Genomic DNA, 18,940 nt, shown 5'->3' on the forward strand with positions numbered 1-18,940 from the left:
TCCTTAAATAACAATGCTTAAGCATAGAGTCGCAGTCCAGTTATTGTTCACACCTAGGAGAGTGGCATTTTCCTCTGTTTTTGTGAGTTCACTCTGATGTTTTCCTCTCTCTATCCCTTCAGCTCTCTTCAACCACTCTACGATCCAAGTTTTAAGTGAAGAAGCAGCTCTTCAAACTATAGTGACAACACAAAACACTGTCCTTTACACTGCCAATATGACTGATTTGTGTCATATTGCAGATGCTAAATTGGAGTGCTTTGTATTGCTGTTCTGCGGGTGCAGAGTAGGCTGGCTGTGACAGTAAGGAGTGAGAAGGTTGCCTCCACTGAGAATGCCGTTCTCTCCTCTGTGAGTGACACAACAACATCAAAAACATGTATCTGCAAGGCATGTCATGACCCCGTCACCCCGGTCACATGGCAGAGCAGACAGCTGACATGAGGGCAGGCAAGACTGCCACTCCAGCAGCTGTCAGAACCTCCCACCTCCACCAGTCTTCTAACCTGACGCAGAACATGTAGAATGCAGTGATAGAAAAGAGAACGACAAGGGGGTTAAAGTGGATGCATTTTACAAGAAAAAGGGAAATGGTAACAGAGGGTGGGACAAAAAGATGAGGACAGAAAGGGAAATTGCAAAAGCAGGAGTGAAATTGATAAAAAGGCTTCAAAGAAGAGACAGTCAAACATAGGAAACAGCACCATGAATTATTCTGTTGTTATCCTGTCTGACAGCAATCCCCGAAGACGCAAGGAGGTATTCTTCTGGTACAGACGACCTGTGGAATGAAATATTAAAGAGTTTATATCTGCATTTGTAGATCCGAGGGCCCGGCCTACATGACACGACAGCATAATCCACATAGTAAATGGAAAAGCCATGGAGAGAGATGAAGAGAAATAGTTATTTCCTCCTTCTCATTATGTTTAAAGGTATGAAAGACCAGAACATGATCTGAATGAGCTGAATCTCTCTAGGAAAGAGACAAGACACTGAAACCCAGAGACCAATTTACTGTCCTGTTACCTGCAGGGCGATGGGTAAATGTAACACTAGAATGTCTTGCAGGTGTATTAAGGAGTAGTGAAAGGACAGCCCAGTTTGCCAAATTTCATTAAATGAGCAGATGCAAAAGGAAACATTAAATTAGATGGGTAGTAAATGAAAAAAAGCTCCCAGAAAACGATGTGAACTGAAGTCATAGCAATAGTTTGACATATTGGGAGATATGCTTATTTCTGTCAATATGAAGCTAAAGGCAACAGCCGCTTAGCTTCGCAAAAAGACGACTTCCTGAAGTCTCGTCATCACCATGAGGTATTTAGGTTGCTCTCAGGAAAGAAATAGTCTCCAACACTGCAGCTTGTTGTTTTTACACTTCTGTACGGATTAAACAAACCAGATATAAAGTGGTGAGGTGAATATTGTTACTTGCCTAACAGAGCCAGGCTAGTTGTTTGTGATTCACACCATATTGACTGGCCTCTCAAAGATGCCATGCAATCTTCCTCGCAAAAGAGTCATTACTGGCCACCTGAAGTACTATATTCACTTTCCCTTTGAGCTCAGCTTGGTCTCCAGCAACTTCTGAGGGAAATATCTGGTTCTTTAGCTGCTAAATGCTCCTCTTTGCTCCCCAGCGAGTGTCGTTTGGTGCTGTGCAGGTAGCAGTGTTTTTCTTTTCCCTTTTTAACCCCAAAAAAGCTGCGTGCCGCTGGAATCGAGGTTGATGAAAGCATCGAGACTGAAACAAAACAGCACAGTTACAGGCCAGAATAACAAAGCCCAAAAGACGCTCAAACGTTCAGTAGAGCTGAAGGGAATTGCAGGAAGGGGGATAATGTGGGTTTGTTATTACAAGCAACCCCTTTCACATACAAAACATTTTAAGGGTACTCATGTAATCCAATCACAGTATGGAAGCATTCATTTTATAGTGTTTTCTTTTATGGCACAGACTGTGCACTTTATTATTTAATTATTGACCAACTTGAAAAACAATACAAACAAAATTGCTTTAGAGTCACATAATTTTGTTTAGTGTTTGCTTGGATTGCATCGGTTTGTCATCTTAGAAAGGAGCTAGGCGCAATGCAAATCAAATACAGTATGTCCTCAATACAACAAAAGAGAATGATTGCAGGCACATTAAGAGTGACTAATCTCTCGAGGGGCTAAATGAGATGAGGACATTGTAAATTACACCAAAAGTGTGAAAGACAAAGTGTTGAGAAGGAGTAGTGTTGTATGCCAAATTTTCATTGAAGTTGCAAAAAAGTTTTTTCTCAACTAGCGGAAAATTACTCAGCCATGGCAGAAGGAAGATAGCTTTCAGCTACAGGGATGCATGAACCTGAGGACACAGGGCTCCAGGGATGTCAGGGGGAGGACTGGGGTTACAGCATCCTACACTCGGAGGTGTCTGGTCTAGGAGAGAGATGAGGGAGTAGAGGATGGCTGTTGTTCTCCCCGAGGTTAATGTAGTACTATCAGTTGCACAACTGTCCTCCCGTGGCTGCATCTATTTCAACAAATGCTCGAGGAGAAAAGGGAACAGAACGAGAGAGATAAAGACGGCAGGGACGAGGGACAAGAGAGTTGGATGAAGCAGAGACTTACACAGTAAAATACCTGGAATATAAACACTGTCAGGACGGGAAGTATTCGCTTTGTTGTTTTTATGTGCCTTGAAAGTTGATAGCAGGTTTAGATTGAAGTCCTGTCTTTGAATTAATGGTTTAATAACACAAACACAACTTCTGTAATCAGTTGCCACAAACACAAGTCAACACTCAACAGACTCAACTGGACATGAAATGATCCACTGTCTCTGACATAAGTGCTCTCGAAAGGTCTACAATTCAGATTATTTACTATTTCTTTAGATGCCGGTAAAATACATGCAGTAGTTACCATGAGCCTAAATAATAGAGAACATTATTATTTTTAAAGCAATAAAGGGGAAAGATTCACTTTGACTATTAGAGTATATCCCCAGTGTTTGTTCACTACCCTTTAAAGGAAATCAAAAAGACTTCTGTTCTCGTTGAAGTGTTGTCAATGATCACAATGAAGTATGATTGATCTTAGTCGTCGCTTGCAGCCTCATTTTTCTGCTCTAAATAAACCGAAGAATAAATCCAGTTGCTAAGCCAGTCCCTCAAAGGCCTGACCTTTCGATACGCCCATCTCTCAAATTGATGGCAGCTTGGAGATGCTTTATTGCCACAACCCAGAAATGGTTCATGTTGACATGAGATCATTTACAAGCTTCTCCCCAGAACCCTCAAGGCTCAACATCTCTATATGTGTAGCCTCCTAACAACAACAGATTATCCTTGGGGCAAAATAACTTCAGCCTCTGTTTCACCTGAGATTGTAATGTTATCAAGATGGGGGTGGTTGAGACCAATTTTCTCTGCAAAACCTTGATATTTTAACACTAAAACTGCAAACTTTATTCTTTGCTTTCCCCGGATTTCACAGCACCAATCTGCCCTGTTTTATTTTACTGTGGCCTTTTTGTTTCCCTCCACTGGCTTAATTCAGCTGTTGAATTCAAGGCCACTAAATGATACAGGTCAAAGCATCCAAAGTTAAAGGTGGCTGGTGTCCGTGGTGGAGGCAAACTACTGGAGCGTTTTGTAACAGCAAAAGGTGAGAATGATAAAGAGGAAATGGACGGTTGAGTCACTCGGGTTTCCTCTGATTCTGGTTATCTGTGTCGAGCTTCTTGTTTGCCTGAATGATCCGGGATGGAACCATCAGGAGCACCCGTTACCCAAACGTTCATGTGAACCATGACTTTCACTGAACTGAGAGCACACTGCTGCGATAAGGGCTCCAGTCAGACCGACTGTGGAAAGGGAACCAGTGAGGAAGCATGGTGGACAGAGCCATCTGGCCAGCTCCAGTCTGTCCTCGCTCTGCTGAGCACAAAGCTGGAGCCACCTGTCTCATTGAGTACCACCAGGACGGTAAGACAAGCTAATGTGTGTGTATGTGTTCACATTTCATCTTGTGCATTTTATATAAAAAATACACAGACTTTCTCCTCAGAGAATATCAGTCTATTTACAAAATTTGTATTGCTTCTAAGAAATCACATCGTCACCTTCCTACAATAATGGCCCAAGTCATTTTTTCAGGTTTTTCAGAAAACACAAACAAACTTAACCAAATATTAAATATATGATATTTATTAATAATTTCACTCAAAAAGGTTATGACAATAGATGACTATTGATATACTAATAACAATGTCTGTCAATTATGTAACGGTGGAGGAATAAATGACATATTTTTTAACATGCTTTTGTGACTTAAACAATTTTAAACCTTCAACTCTGTCAACAATAAAGCATAACTAACAAACTAACTAAACATAATGCTGAGGAGGCATGTGCATCTCCTCACTTCTACCTCCAGCTCTTCTTTTCTGGGTTCTTGACTGATGCCTATTAATGTGGCAAATTGTCAAAGAAGTGATGACACTCGACGGGCATGACGTGTTTCATTGTCTGGAGGTCCTGGAACCTTCTCTCCGTGATTGACTGAGCACATGGAAACATTCGTATCCATGCTATCGGCTCATTTGGCACCTCTACCCTCTGTGGCAGTGCTTCCTACATAGAGTCCTCCGTGAAGGACAGCTTGAAATGGACCTTGCCTTCACTGCTAAACTGAAGAGCCCGCAAGTGATGCACAGTCGGTTCTCCAGCTTTTTTGCCTGGTCTGATGCTAATGAACTAAGATCCATTCAGTTTCAGGAACTCATTATGCTTGAGCACCTTCACATGGTAAGGGGATGGCCTGATTCTTGCAGTCTGGAGTATGATGACGTAGTCTCTCAGGGTGAAGATATCCGTAACTATTTTGCGTTCAATATTACTATGCATGCTGTCACACTCCATTGGTGTGTGCCCTGCAACAAGGTATTTCTTTGTTATTCGTACCCCATATTTCCTTGCAAGCTCAGGGAATGTATTCGCCACACATGCATTGCGGTTCTGATAACCGCAACCGTCGCTCCACACTATGATCTCCTTGAGTTCTGGATGGTCTTTGATCACACCTTCAAATTGGCGATATTGAAGGTGTGCAAATACCTCGCTATTCAGGTCGCCCTCCGATTCGTCCCAAATGTAGCTGTACCCTACCTTTGATCTCAAGTCGAAGAGGGTCAATTTATGGACCTGCAGTTTCGTTTGGTAATACAGGCTGCTGGCTTGGGTTTTTGGACACAGCTTGCAAGTCCATTGTCCAAACAGACTTCTCATTATTCGCAGAATCCTTGTCACAGGATTTATCTTGCCTCGCTTCATCTTTCTGGGTGCCATGTGCATCATATTCAGCCTTACTGATATTCCTATGCTTGAATGAAACACAAACATCACACTGATCTTTTCGCGGAATGAATACAGATTAGTTCTCTTCATGGAACACATCTGTGAAATATCGTATTCCAACCCTCACTCCAGCAGTTGCAGCTGCCTGTTGATATTCCCAATGTAGTTGGGAGATGGTTGTGCCTGGGTGAAGGAAGTTCTTGTCTTTGTAGGTCTCTGTCCTTCTGCAGTATCAACAGTGGGCAGGTCCCTCAACCAGTCCTTAAGGAATTCCTTGACAAGCTTCAAGTTTCACGCTTTGCATGCTTGCCATTCTTAGGTCCAGATTTAGACGGCGGCGCTCCCGCTTGTTCGTCATGGTCGATGATGTCTTTGTTCAGCCAGTGTGTAATGGTTCTTTCAGTGTAGAGGAAAAAAGTGCCTTGCACACTTCGAGACTCGTTCCATCTTGAAGCTTCAGTTGGTAGGACAATGATGAATTGCGTCGGGATCCCTCAGCAACTTTCTTTTGCTTTATGTTAACCTTTGTGACCAAAGTGGTGACGTATAACCGACGTTCATCCCAGGTGTTCGTTGCCCAAATCTTCAGAAATATCCACTGCCGCTGCTCTTCTGTAATGACTTGGCAGTCTTGACATAACTTCGAGTGGCAGGGAGGACCCATAGCCTCTGCACTTATTTCTTTGCCACCTTTGCTCTTGTACGACATTCCTTTGAGACGTTTCTCCTTGGATTCATTTTGCTTGCATGTTCCCGGACTAAGGCGTTTTTTTCTTTTCCTTTTGACCGTATTGTTGAAATCAACATCCTCATCCTGCTGTTCTGGAGTTGTTGCCACCATGGTTAGGCTGTCTTCATTTTCAGAGGCAGAGGACTCATCACAGGATGGGGTAAAGTCTGGATCGCCGATGACATCATCATCATCAGATATGTCCTCTTCATGGTGTAGATGTGTCTGCTTGGCATCTTTAACAACACCAATGGGAGTGTTTAAGGTATTGTCTGCTCCATCTGAAACAGAGTCTTGGCCTGGTACATGCTGCTTCATCTCTTCAACGACAGTCTCACTGTCATTTTCAGTGGCTGAGGCCTGATCGGTGTCAGAATTGTCAAGTGCATCTCCTACCAAAAAGGAAAAACATTTCAACCCTTTGAGATGTACGGTCACAAATGTGTGATCATTCTGAAAAACATTCATTGCCTTGTGGTCACTTGTATTAAGCTACATCAGGGATTCCCAAAGTGGTGTGCATGCACACCTAGGGGTGCACAAGCTGCCTCTAGACACTGCATGCATACAGGCACTATAATACCAGTCAAATGATGTTATGATTACTAATATTATGTTCAAGTGAGATTTTCACTGACTAAAAAGACTGAACAAAAAGACTAAATAACTATGCAATATTTATAGCCTAGCCTATATTATAGTAAACCTCATCACTTACCAATAGGGGACGAGACCTGAATCATGGAAATAACTTTAGTGGCTAGGTAGATTTTCGTTCTTCTTGACACAGCCTCCATCTTGAAAAGCTTGTAAAATTGCCTAAGTCACATCGTCTTTTGATTTAAAGAATATTGGGTTTTATCTGCATCTAGCATTTGACATGAAAGCTAAAAATTAAGATACACTGCTGCGCTTTGAAACATAACATTCGGCCAATGCTAAAACCCTCTCGGAGATTTACAGCATGTATCATATCTCTGTAGCTATTTGGAAACAAGTGAGCCAACCTGAGGTATTTGTATCCCAGCAGGTACTGCTTCAATTGCTAAGGGGTAGATGCAAAGATTGTGGAATATGATTAATTAAAAATGCTTTCATTTTGGGAGAAAATATCCATCCAAATACACACCTTCCACCAACTATGTTCAAACACCGTAGATCATTTTATTGCAAGTGCATGGAATCTTGTTGGATAGCTAGCAGAGAGTTAGCTAAAAGTAGTTGATAAATGGTTTAACGGGTTAGCTAAGAGAGGAAATAACATTTGAAATAACCAGCTACAAATAACGGAAATTATCAAGAATAATTACCGTTAATTAATGGATAAACAGAAATAGTTAGCTAAAAGTAATTGGCAATTGGTTGAAACATTAAAAGCAATGCATAACTGGTCAAAGTCTTAACGTAATGAATGACTAATGGTTAAAATAGTTACCTAATAGTAATGGATAAATGGTCTGAATAGTAATCTTAAATAAATGGATAAAAGGTTGAAATAGTAAGTTAGATGTAGTGGATAAATGGTTGGAAAATAATGGACAAACTGTTGAAATAATTAGCTAAATGTAAATGATTGAAAAAAAGGCTTGAAACCACTGTTTTAGGGCATGCAGCCATAGCTCGCCGTCCTTTCTTCCATCAGCTGAACTGTCGGCCCTCACTGTCGTTTCACAGAAACACCATGAGAGTGTATCTAGTGCGAGACTCATCAGGGAGACTGTGAGGCTGACATCCATCGAGCCTGTCAGTAGAGGAATATAAGACAGAAAGTCCAGAGAGAAAAGAGAAAACCTAGTTGGATCTTGGCTCTGTGATAAGTTACCTTGCACATGTCAGTCATTACACCATCAGAATTAAATGATAAGATTGCAATTACCGATTAATTTAAACCACCGGTGAAATTTGAGTAGTAAAGGGTGATGGAACCTTTTCTGCAGGTAACAAAGTAAATTGAGAAAATCTCGTGGATTAAAATAGGATAGTGTAAATGGCCTGCCTCCATGAAAAAGCTCCTTATCTATGTCATGTTATCAATAATGCATTTTTGCTCTTTCTCAATGCCATGACAAATGAAAAATCTCATCTAAAGAACAGTTGCATTTATCAACACACTCCTTTACCACACTCAAAAGCTTGTTATCAAGGTTGATCAATTTCCAAACAATCTACTGGCGAATCCTTAGCCTACTGCCTAACCCAACAGAAGAGGGTCTTGTCCTCTAATTAATCTGACTTGTCCCTCTGCTAAACACTGGATCAGTTTGCAGGACTGCTGCATTATTCAACATAGCCGAGGGTGAGGGAGGAAGTCTGTGGTCTGGAGTCACCTTACTCTGGGCAGAGCAGCAAAGCGAGAAAGATGGAGAAGGATGAGAGGGAGAACTGAAAGTAATGAAAGAGGAGTTGAGGATGGGGGCAGTGAGAGGCTGACAGTTGGTGAAAAGGGAAAAAAGGAAAGAAAAGAGGTGAGAGATAAAAAAAAGAGGGCAGAGATCAAATAGTCGATCTGGTTCAAGGCGAAGGGAACTGCTAAGAGACCACATCCGTATGAGAAACCGCAGGAGGGTCAGAGGCTTGGAGACAGGAAGTCCACGTCCAGCTTTCAGTTATCTGCTTCTGCTGACAAACCAATCATAAAACCACACAGACTATTTTAGCTTTTTGACAGAATATCCAATGATAAGTTGACAACCACACATCTCTTTTTTTCCCCTTGTTCGTTTATTGTAGACCGCTGATATTGTTCAGAACAAACCCTTCTCCCGACCTCTAAATACATCCGTCTCCTCCATCCCTCTCGTTAAATACACACCGTGTCCCCACAAATACAACGGGCATGTCATGTGCTATCGGTTCATACAGAAACAAATAATTGAAATTAATGGTACCCTCAGGGCAGTCGCTGCCGCTCAGAGTCATAATAAAAAGCTTTGGAATGGCAAAAGTACAATGTGCTCACACAGTCGTGGCTGCTGGAAAACACAGCGGTTGAAATAAACGAGGTGGACCGGGATATTCTGAAATTAACTAAATTAAATACAAAGCACACAATGGATTCATACATGCTTTGACAGACCTGTTTTACTCAGAGCTCTGGGATGAACGCTCAGGGAGACTCAGCTCATACTCGGCTGTTTAAAGTCCTGGCAAAACACTCACAAAATAGTCATTTACAGCACATTCACCTTCCTGGCTATGTAGTGGTTACTTACTGCACGTCTTTACTCTCGGCAAACATATAGTATATTATTCACATAGTATTCACATAACATAATATACATCTGTATGTACACGTTCCTTTCACCTGCAAGAAAAAGTGTCCAGGCACTTCCTCCAGTGGTAGGTCGGATCACCGACTACGCTATTCTTCATCCTCATCAAAAACAAGCTGCTCTATCAGTGAACCTGTGGGAGCCTTGTGATGTTGTTGTGGATTCATCACATATTCTGGAGCTCCCACCTGAACCAGACTGTGTGCAACAAACTAGCAGCAGAGTTCGCCTAGCTGCCATTTCTCAGTTTCTGTGGGCTTCAAGGCATCTCTCCTTGTTTATAGGAGCAGGTCCTGGAGTGATTCCTTTACCGTCCTCCTTGAAAACCTGCACTTTAAGGAGTTTCAGGAGATATGGTGGAGCGTAATATATTTTGAAGGGCAATAATTGACTCTAGAATAGGTATTTTCTTGCTTCTATTTTCTGGGACATTTTTAGAGGCTGATCATTACGTGTATCACACATGCCAACCTGCATGAGTTTCTTCAATTGATTCAGGCATTAACAGTTCCAGTGGTCTCCAGGCATTGGCTGGTAACGCACAGTGTATTTTCTTTGTCCATCAGGTCAGTGATAGCTAAACAGCAGGGTCTTTGGGCAACTGTATCTTACTAGTCGTCCTTTTAAAAACACAATTTTTTATTTTAATATACGAATAACCACCATTGTGAAAACACCAATCACCAGCGTTGACACAAAGTAGCATTTATCCCCCTGCACAATGTTAATGCCCCTTTTTATTTATATATATTTTTTTATTTTTATTTTACACCACTAGGAACAACAACTAATATTCATGTCAAAATAGTTGAATGAACCCCCTACTGAAAGGGTTATGACAAAATTCAAACTGGTTTAGCTTGCTGAGACAGTTTACAGTACAACCAAATGCCTCAGACAACAAAAGGAGTAAAAGGAGTTACAGACTCAAACCTGTAACGCAGTACTGGTTGAGACACTTCACCACGGCATTAATGGAACATCATTTTTCACACCACCACTATGGCATGTCAGTACATTTTGAACAGTTTCCCTCACTTCTTTTTCTTTCCTGCTGGGTATAAAATACAAACAATCACTTTGGAGCATGGACATTAGCTGATGCAGTACATACTGTATGTTTGTAGGCATATATATCAAGATGATAGAGTAAAGTAAATAGAGGATTTAAGTCAGTCAATGGGATTGGCACTGTGACAGTAATGAGACAGGAATCTTCAGTGGTGGCACCAGGCCCAGTGCTGTGGTCCTTGTAAATGTCCACCTATAGCACACATGGTAATCCAGCACAAACATTATGGCAAAATACAACACATTGCACTACTGTACAGTTTCTGCATCAATACTGTTGAGGACTGGGCTGGTCTATCCTAATGCTGCAAATCTCTTGTTGCTGTTTATACACAACCTTCCTGATTTATTCAGTGATTTAAATAAATCCGTCCTATCATCAGAGAATAAGGCAGTTTATGGTATGGTAGAGAAATCATGCCACAACCACAGTGGACTGTTGTTGTATGTAGCTCTTGAGAGACAAGAAAATGCTTCCAGGTTTAGATAACTCTGTTTTAACTCTGGAATTTCATCCAGCCTCCTTGTTGTTTGAATGAAACGATGAAACACAGCAGTGGTGACCTTCCTTCAGAATAAACAGGTCCATTTTGTAGCTCCAAATATTGTTTTGCTGCTACAGAAACCCTTAGCACAAAAGAGCTTTAGTCCGGAGGCAAAGAGGACCAAGAAAAGCACAAAAAATATCAAAAGAGATAAACATCACCAATAAGGAGGAAATCACAGCTGTACATTAAAGGTTAAAAGTTAGAACCATGACCAAGTTTTTTTTTTTCTCCTCTCCTTTCTTTCAAGTCCTTTCAAAGCCAAGTCCATAGGTCCAAACATTAAAGTAGAGGGGTCACTGGGTGGCCTTAAATCTAATCTCCAGCAGATGGGATACTGCCGCTGTGGTAAACATTTGGTTGCTATCTACCTTCAAAGCAGTCCAAGTACTCCAGGACAAGGTCATAGCAGAACCGATACTGGTCCTGAGGAAAAATACAATATTCTTCAATTAAAAAATGAAAACGCATGAACAATCATAGACATAATCATGCCACTTGAAAACGCACATTTGTATTTATTTGCGGACTCTCTTACCAAGGACTCAACCATGTTGGGTTTGCAGTTGCGTAGAGTTTTGACAGCGTAGAAGATGTCCACCATGTTCTGGTACTGGATCATCTCAAGGAGAATGTTGCAGGCACAGAGGGTCCCACTGCGACCACCGCCGTTACTGCAGAGGGGGAGAAGTGTTTTTTTTTGTTTTTGTTTTTTAAAACATCTTAGATAGATGTTTTTCATCCCTTAACGCTGTATTTTAGCCATGCGCTGGGATGGCAATGTCGACTGTTCGGTCCACCACGGTGGACATTAATTAAACAAAGCCTCCTGACTTTGGTGGCCCCTTGACAATTCTGCTAGTGCCACCGTGTGGTTGATATTGCTGTTTTTTTTTATTTTGTATAAAATGTCTTGACTATTAACTGTCAACAACTCAGAGTGAATTGTAAAGATCCCTGATCAGAATGTTAGCTTTGCCCTTATGAGCATGTTAGCAGGCTGATGTTAGCATTTAGCTTAAAGCACCACGTAGCCTAAAAACAGCCTGACAGAGCCGTAGAGTGCGGTGCGCATATTTCTGTCCGAACCAGACCAGAGTCCAGAGAGAAGTGACCCGAACATGACAGGCATTCTCATTTTAATGTCCGACCAGAGACCGACGCAGTCAATGTAAACTGAAGCACTGAGTTTATGTAATCCTGTCACGCAATTGTTGCTATAATGGTTAGTCATTATTTATAGTGAGGTAGATAACAAAACTCCGGCACTGAACAATAAGTAGTCTATGTAAGTAGCCTGACACAGACATTTTAACACAAAAGGACTTGAAGCACCATGTCAAGTAAGCTGGTTGCAACCCGAACCTGAGCATCATTTGTAAATATCTGCCTGGACCCTGGTATCCACACTCTACAGAGCCGCTAGCATGTCTTCTTAAATGTTTTTTAATTGTGATTTGTTGAGTGTGGGTTCAGACCTCGACTGTCAGTATGATGCAATCATGACCCTATCATATTGCATGAAGAGCAGAGTATATGTATTGCATATGTACAGCAAATTTCAATACAAATATATCTCAGTCTCCAGTCGCCGCCTCCTCACATGTTAAAGTGGATTCTGGAAGACAATAACGCAGTATAAGCATGGCAGAGTATGTGTAATCTGATAACCGTGTTTTTGTGTTCATGCTACCTCATGAAACATTTGATACAGTTCATAAAGCAAACGCACACAATAGCTTGATACAAAAATAGCGACACGAGAAAATCTGTACAAAGCAAAAAAATTGAGAAATAACATCAGTGTGGCATTTCCTCGGAAATATTGCCTTGGTCATCATAAATGAAAGGCAATATCAATAAACTAGTGGAGGACAATCCACTTCCTCTCTCCGGAGACAAATCCAGAGAAGGTGTGCATGGAATCCTCTGCAGCGTACACAGGCAATATTAAGGTAATCAATCGTCGTCAGTCCTTTGGCAGTTCTGAATTTACTGTAGTGAGAACCATCGCATTCTGTATTAAGCCATAATTGATTTGATCTCCATAATCTCTTTCCTGGTTGTCGTGGGTAACACTGTGTGACAGCGCTGAGTGATGTGCTTTTGGATGGGGGCGGTGGGGATGAACGTGTGACGGGTTGGCAATGAGCTGGACGGCCCATTCATATTCATCAGCGGGTGTGCGCTCCGGGGCCGTATAGGACAACAGAGGGGCACACTGCACTACACCACGGCACACTACATTACAACACAATTTGATTTTCTACATTATGAAAGTACAGCCATGGAAGAATATAGCACTTCGTCTCATTGCACCGAAACCACACAGAGCCAAAGAGACAAGACACGAGACAGCCACTGTCTCATCAAACAGATCTGGTCATGATTTACCACGTTTTAACATTTCTGCACTTTTAAATGTCACTCTTCTCCAGCAGTAATTCCATGTCTGAGACCTTTTCAGAGAAAGACTGAACACATTTCTGCCTCGTCTCCCTTTTCTCTCTTTTAGTTTACAGCGCATGATGCGTGTCACTAACAGATTACTCACAGGCAGTGGACAACAGTGCGTCCTTCTCCACACTCCCTCTGCCACTTGTGCACTTGAGCCAGCAGGTTGAGGAAAGCCTTCTTAGAGTCTGGAACATCTCGATACGCCGACCAGCGCAGGAACTGGAACTGACACACCACCAGCTGGCCCTCTTGGAGCTTGGGATGGAACAGGAGAAATTAAACACATGGAATCTGAGTGTGGTCGTACTGTGTGGCTGTGCGCGCATGTGTGCTCTCTATCTTGTTTGTGTTGTATTACATTTTCTGGTTGTTCCAGTGTTTCTCCGTGTGCCAGTTAACACCCGTGTTTGAGTTCTCCCCAGGCTGCGTGCTGGCACTCTCAGCTGTGCTCACTCAGCAGACTGACTTTGAGATATATGGGTCTGCAGGTGTAAGCGGGGCCCGCGCTGTGTTCGAGAGAGGTCCCTGTGTGTTCATAACCTTGTCCTATACAATCTCACCTAATACTTAAGTACCAGCGGAGAACTGTAAGTCATGCAAATTGGGCTGGCAAAGACACCAATGATGCATGGAGGAATTGCCTTAGCAGATGTGGGATTTCCACTATGTACTTTTTTTTGGTACTACTCTCATACCCACACATACATATGCTTACATCGCACTTTGGTCGACTTTTACTCCCTCCCCTTGTATATCATTGTCACGCAAACGAGGAATACTCACTAAAGCACTGAGAGAGGGGCAGTGAGAGGGAGAGGTGTGTGTTATTTCTGTGTGATTTGATTTCTACCATGCTGTGTTACGTTGCCCTCTCCTTGACAGTGTTGTGCACGGAGTAGAAGAAAGGTGCCATGGGTAGAGGGGAATGACAAGGGCAGTCGAGAGAGGAGGGGAGGACGCCAATCAAGAAAGGAAGTTCTGGGAAAGGCAAGTCGCGCTGCTTCTAATAGCAGCGAGGAAACGCCTTGCATACAGATTTCTTCAATAATTGGTTGACAGTGATCCTGAACAGTATGCATGAGCTTATGCAAATTTGCAGGCTTAAACCATACCTGCATACATACACATACACACACACACACACACACACACACACACACACACACACACACACACACACACACACACACACACTGACATGTGAGAAGCCAAAATGACTGAATCATACATGCACATATCTGGAGCATGAAAGTTGAGGAAAGACCACAGTGACATCCCCTGTGCTCCCTCCACCATGACAGAACTGTCAGTGCCTTTATATAGCCTATAGCTAATTCTATACATGCCAGACACCTATAAAAAATGTATGACATATGTTTATGAACAATTCAAAAAAGAGTTGCAGCTTGAAAAGAGTATCCCGCAACTGAAAATAGTGCATGCATTTTGATGACGAAAGTTCCCTCTTTAGTATGCCTACTTGCACCTAAGAGAGTGAAGAAGCCTATCTAGGTAATGACAGGAAGAAATTGAAAAGGGGAGAGACTGACCTTTATTGCATGCATGTTAATGGGCTTTTCTTGCATGTTTTCCATGCAAAGTTCTAATAATATGTATCACTCTTGGGAACATCTTGCGGAAACACTGGTTCAATTTTCTGGACTGCTGAATATCAAAACAATGCCCCTTGTAGTATGTATAATACAGTCTATGAATAAGTTGTTTTTCTTCCTGATGTGCCACTGTGCTCAGTACAAATCTCCAGGCTATATTTTAGCGTGTATTTATTTTAGAGTGTATTTATTTGACAACCTCCTCTGTCCCATGAGGCAGACACTGGAGAAGTGCCGTTGTGTATATGCAAAAGATATAGACATAGCAATAGCAAGATAACGATGCACAGGCACAAACTGTAGCAATCTAGCACAAAGTTAAATAGAAATTCAAATCATCATCGGAAGGTTTCCGGTTCACAGTATTTTTACAGCCGAGTCTATAGTACTTTGACCTTGAGGACTTGTGTCAGGTGGTTTTTATATGCACATTACGGCTGGCAGCTCTAAATGCTCTGTAGGTAAAATGTCACATCTGAATAACCTGTGAGGACCACAGCTAATGCATTTCTAATGAGGTTCAAGTTATCATTTTGTGAAATACCACTGAGTGGAACAACATGTCCTGTGCAGGCTTTTCAGAACTGCAATGACTCACCCTCGTGACATTCTTGACCCGAAACAGACGAGTAATGACATCCTCATCTGCTGACATGGACAGAAACTCCACTTCCATGGGCCCGTACTGCTGTAAACCAGGCTCCGGCCAGTACTGAACACAAGGCTGCAGGTAGAGGGAGGGAGGGAGAGAGGGGGAGAGGGAGAGAGAGGGAGAGACGGGGGGGATCAGTGATTAAATCTAGCACATGCAATACTCATACATTCTTCAGTATTTGTGGCCAAAAGATGCCAAATCAAAGCGAGGAGAACTTTAGGAGGCTCAGATGATATAAAAAATTAAACAAGTATGTGTGTGAACGGGTGTGTGCATGTATGCAGTGGGGGGGTCTGCATGCATGTGCTGTACACAAAAGATATAATACAGTTCTAGAGACATGCAGGTATACAAGTATAATAACAGCATGGGCAAAATCCATGATTGTATGTTACGGTACCATACTGGCGTCAATAAGGAGAGAAGCAGCAGGGGGCGGGAGAGATGTAATGTGCTTTGAGAGATTGCAACAAGAGGGAGACAGAGTACTCCAGTGCCACAAATGAACTCGATAACAGATTATATAGCAAGATCTTGCAATGAACAACTTAAAAAGGCAATGACTCAATTTTCAGCAAGACCCAAAAGGAACTGCATTGCACTGGAGAAAAAAGAGTTGAAAAACATTTAACGGGGAGTGGATTAAAGTGGGACTGAACAGGTGGTACCTACAATTTATTTTATTTTTTTATTTTCTTGCTGTGGCCTGTGGGCGGTGCTTGGTTTTGGCTCGACTGTTTTCCAAATGACAGCCCGGTAACAAACTTTCTTATTTCACAGATTATTAGTCTCATCTACTACTGGCAGGATATTGTGATAGCTTGAGCAAATATGACAAAAAGTTATTTCTTATTACATTTACCAACTGCAGGTTTAATGAGCACATCACACACAATGGTTAAAAATGGAATATAACTTATTGCCATTGTTCTACAGTTACAAAGCCTGTTAAAGCCCTCAAAGGTCATATTTCTCTTTGCTGAATTAGTTAATTGTTAGACCTTGGACAAAAAAAGATTAATAATTTACAGTAAGCACCCGGCTTTCGAAGGCTTTGATACAATGTAATACATATTTCACATGATTAATGTTAAATATTTGACACGGTATGTAAATCAAGTATTTATGCCTATACAAATGCTAAAATCTAGATTCTGCCTGAGCCATTATCCTTTATGTTCTGGGCTTATTTAGGTGGTTTGTGTAATTCACTAGTGATTCATACACATATTAAATAAACGGGTGTTAATACTGCATGAGGGAATGTGAAATTACACACAAGTACTTGAAATTGTCCTTGTAAGAGTTGTTAATGATGTATTGATGAAAGCTGCTACCCAATGCTCTGTGCTGGAAAGTCTGATCTCAGTGCAGCGTTTGACATGATGGATTAAACGATTCTTATTCAAAGGATTAAGTAGAACTGTCCTCGATTGGTTTTGTTTGTCTACTGCAAATTGTATTGTGTTTGTCAATGGTCCTCCTCACCGGCAGTGTCCCTGTGTGGTGTACCACAAGGGTCTATTTTGGGGCTAATCTTATTTTCTCCTTCCATGTTTTCCTCGGCTACATTCTCAGACGGCATGACATTTCTTATTTCTTTCCATTATTATGCCGATCATATCAAGTCATAGCTGTCCCAAGGTTGTTGAATTATTCAGCAACATTACTGTTTATCTGCCATTAAGGACTGGATGTCTGCCAATCTCCTTTAGCTTAACTCCGACAAAACGGAGATCTTAATTATTGGCTGAACACGTCCGTAGTCAAGTTGTGCCAGCTTTTGGCTCTTTAACAGAGTGTGTTGTTCCTGCTGCTAAAAATCTGGGACTTACATTTTTTCAGTCTGGAGTCCCATATTACTACTGTAGGCTTAGTCCCTTTCCCCCACCTGAGAAATAGCTCAAGAATTAAAAAATTCCTTTCTCTTAATGACACTCGGGACTATTTTACATGCTTTCCTTTTATTCACGCTTAATTAATGATCTGTTCATCTCTCTTAATCAGAAAATTATAGGCTAGCTCAATTTTCTCAACAGTTGGCTGCCAGACTCTTTACAAAAACTTTGAGGTGTGATTCAATTTCCACGCTTTGTAGACTTTTAGGATCTATTGCTGACTTTTTAAGTGTTTTTCAGTTTGGCTCCTATCTGGTAGAGAAAAGGCTTTAACAGTCTTTAAAGTCTACCTTCAAAAATGAATTTATGACATACTTTTAGTTTCTTGTTCCTAGTGTTCCACTGAGTTTGTTTGAGGTTTGTGTTTTCTGTTCCTGCTTTTTTACAAGTGTTAAAGAAAGAACAAGGACCACTGTAGCACAGAGAGAGACATATGTTCATGAGAGAAAGTGGAAAGTCAAAAAATAAAAACCCTGGGATGTGGCTGAAGGATAATGCAAGCCCATTCTTCAGAAATGTAACTTAAGGAGGGGAAGGAAAAACTGGGGCGGGAGTTATCTAATCATGCCTTGAGATCAATGTGCTCAGGGATCAAAGCCCGACAAAAGAGCAAGAAGAAACTAATCACAAGCACAGTAAGATACAGACATAGTGAAGCCAGTGTATGTCAGGAAAAGTCTCAAGAAAAGTTCAGATAACCTCGAGAGTGGAATTAAAAACTTAGCGCAAACAACGGCTCTTGTGTGAGTGGACTCAAAAATGTTCTACGGCTCTTTTTATTTATAGTGTCAAGAAATCAATAGCAATAAAACAGTATGTAACACTTTGACCTTACCCAGGCAGAGTTTGACTGGTTGAGTTGGTTGAGCATGACCACTGCTGTGCAGCCGTAGTCAAAGACAAGCCTCCAAAAGTCAGCCGTGGTGCCCGGCAGAGGGTGAGGGGTGACAATAAAAGCAGCCTGCCGATGGAAGCTGTCAGCGAGAGCGGCGTTGATGTAATTGTTGCTCTCCCCTTCTGTCGTAACCAAGAAGGCCAGTGCGCGATCAGGCGGCAGAACATCCATGCTGCGGTTCTTCTCTCGGTTTCTGGGCAACAGGGCAATGCTGCACTCTTCCACATCCAGGTGGGGAGTCACAGAGTTGAGCGTCTGCAAATGGAAACATTGAAGAGGTGAGGTGAGAATCACAAACACGGAAGGCGTGAAGAGTAGTGAAACACAGCAGAGGAGTCAAAGATGGTGGAGAGGAGGAGGAGGAAGAAGACAAAGAAGTGAATCAGGCAGGAGGGAGGGGAGACCGCCAAGACACCAATATCAATTGTAAGAATCTAATCAACATCACATTGA

At 41.8% G+C, this 18,940-nt stretch overlaps 1 protein-coding gene across 2 annotated transcripts in view; it reads right to left on the minus strand.

Moving 5' to 3' along the window:
• Positions 1–8,821: 8,821 nt before the first annotated feature.
• Positions 8,822–18,940, minus strand: part of ptprub (protein tyrosine phosphatase receptor type Ub) — a gene marked incomplete at its 5' end in the record, with an annotated part of 143,725 nt that continues 133,606 nt past the window's right edge. For both annotated transcript variants that reach the window (XM_079164198.1, XM_079164199.1), the window contains 5 exons: positions 8,822–11,395; positions 11,508–11,643; positions 13,524–13,681; positions 15,638–15,763; positions 18,428–18,742. In XM_079164198.1, the coding sequence (XP_079020324.1) occupies positions 11,333–11,395; positions 11,508–11,643; positions 13,524–13,681; positions 15,638–15,763; positions 18,428–18,742 (798 nt within the window). In that variant the 3' untranslated portion in view covers positions 8,822–11,332. The remainder of the gene's footprint in view (positions 11,396–11,507; positions 11,644–13,523; positions 13,682–15,637; positions 15,764–18,427; positions 18,743–18,940) is intronic.

This window comes from Pholis gunnellus (genome assembly GCF_910591455.1).
Source record: "Pholis gunnellus genome assembly, chromosome: 8".
Classification (NCBI taxonomy): Eukaryota; Metazoa; Chordata; class Actinopteri; order Perciformes; family Pholidae; genus Pholis; species Pholis gunnellus.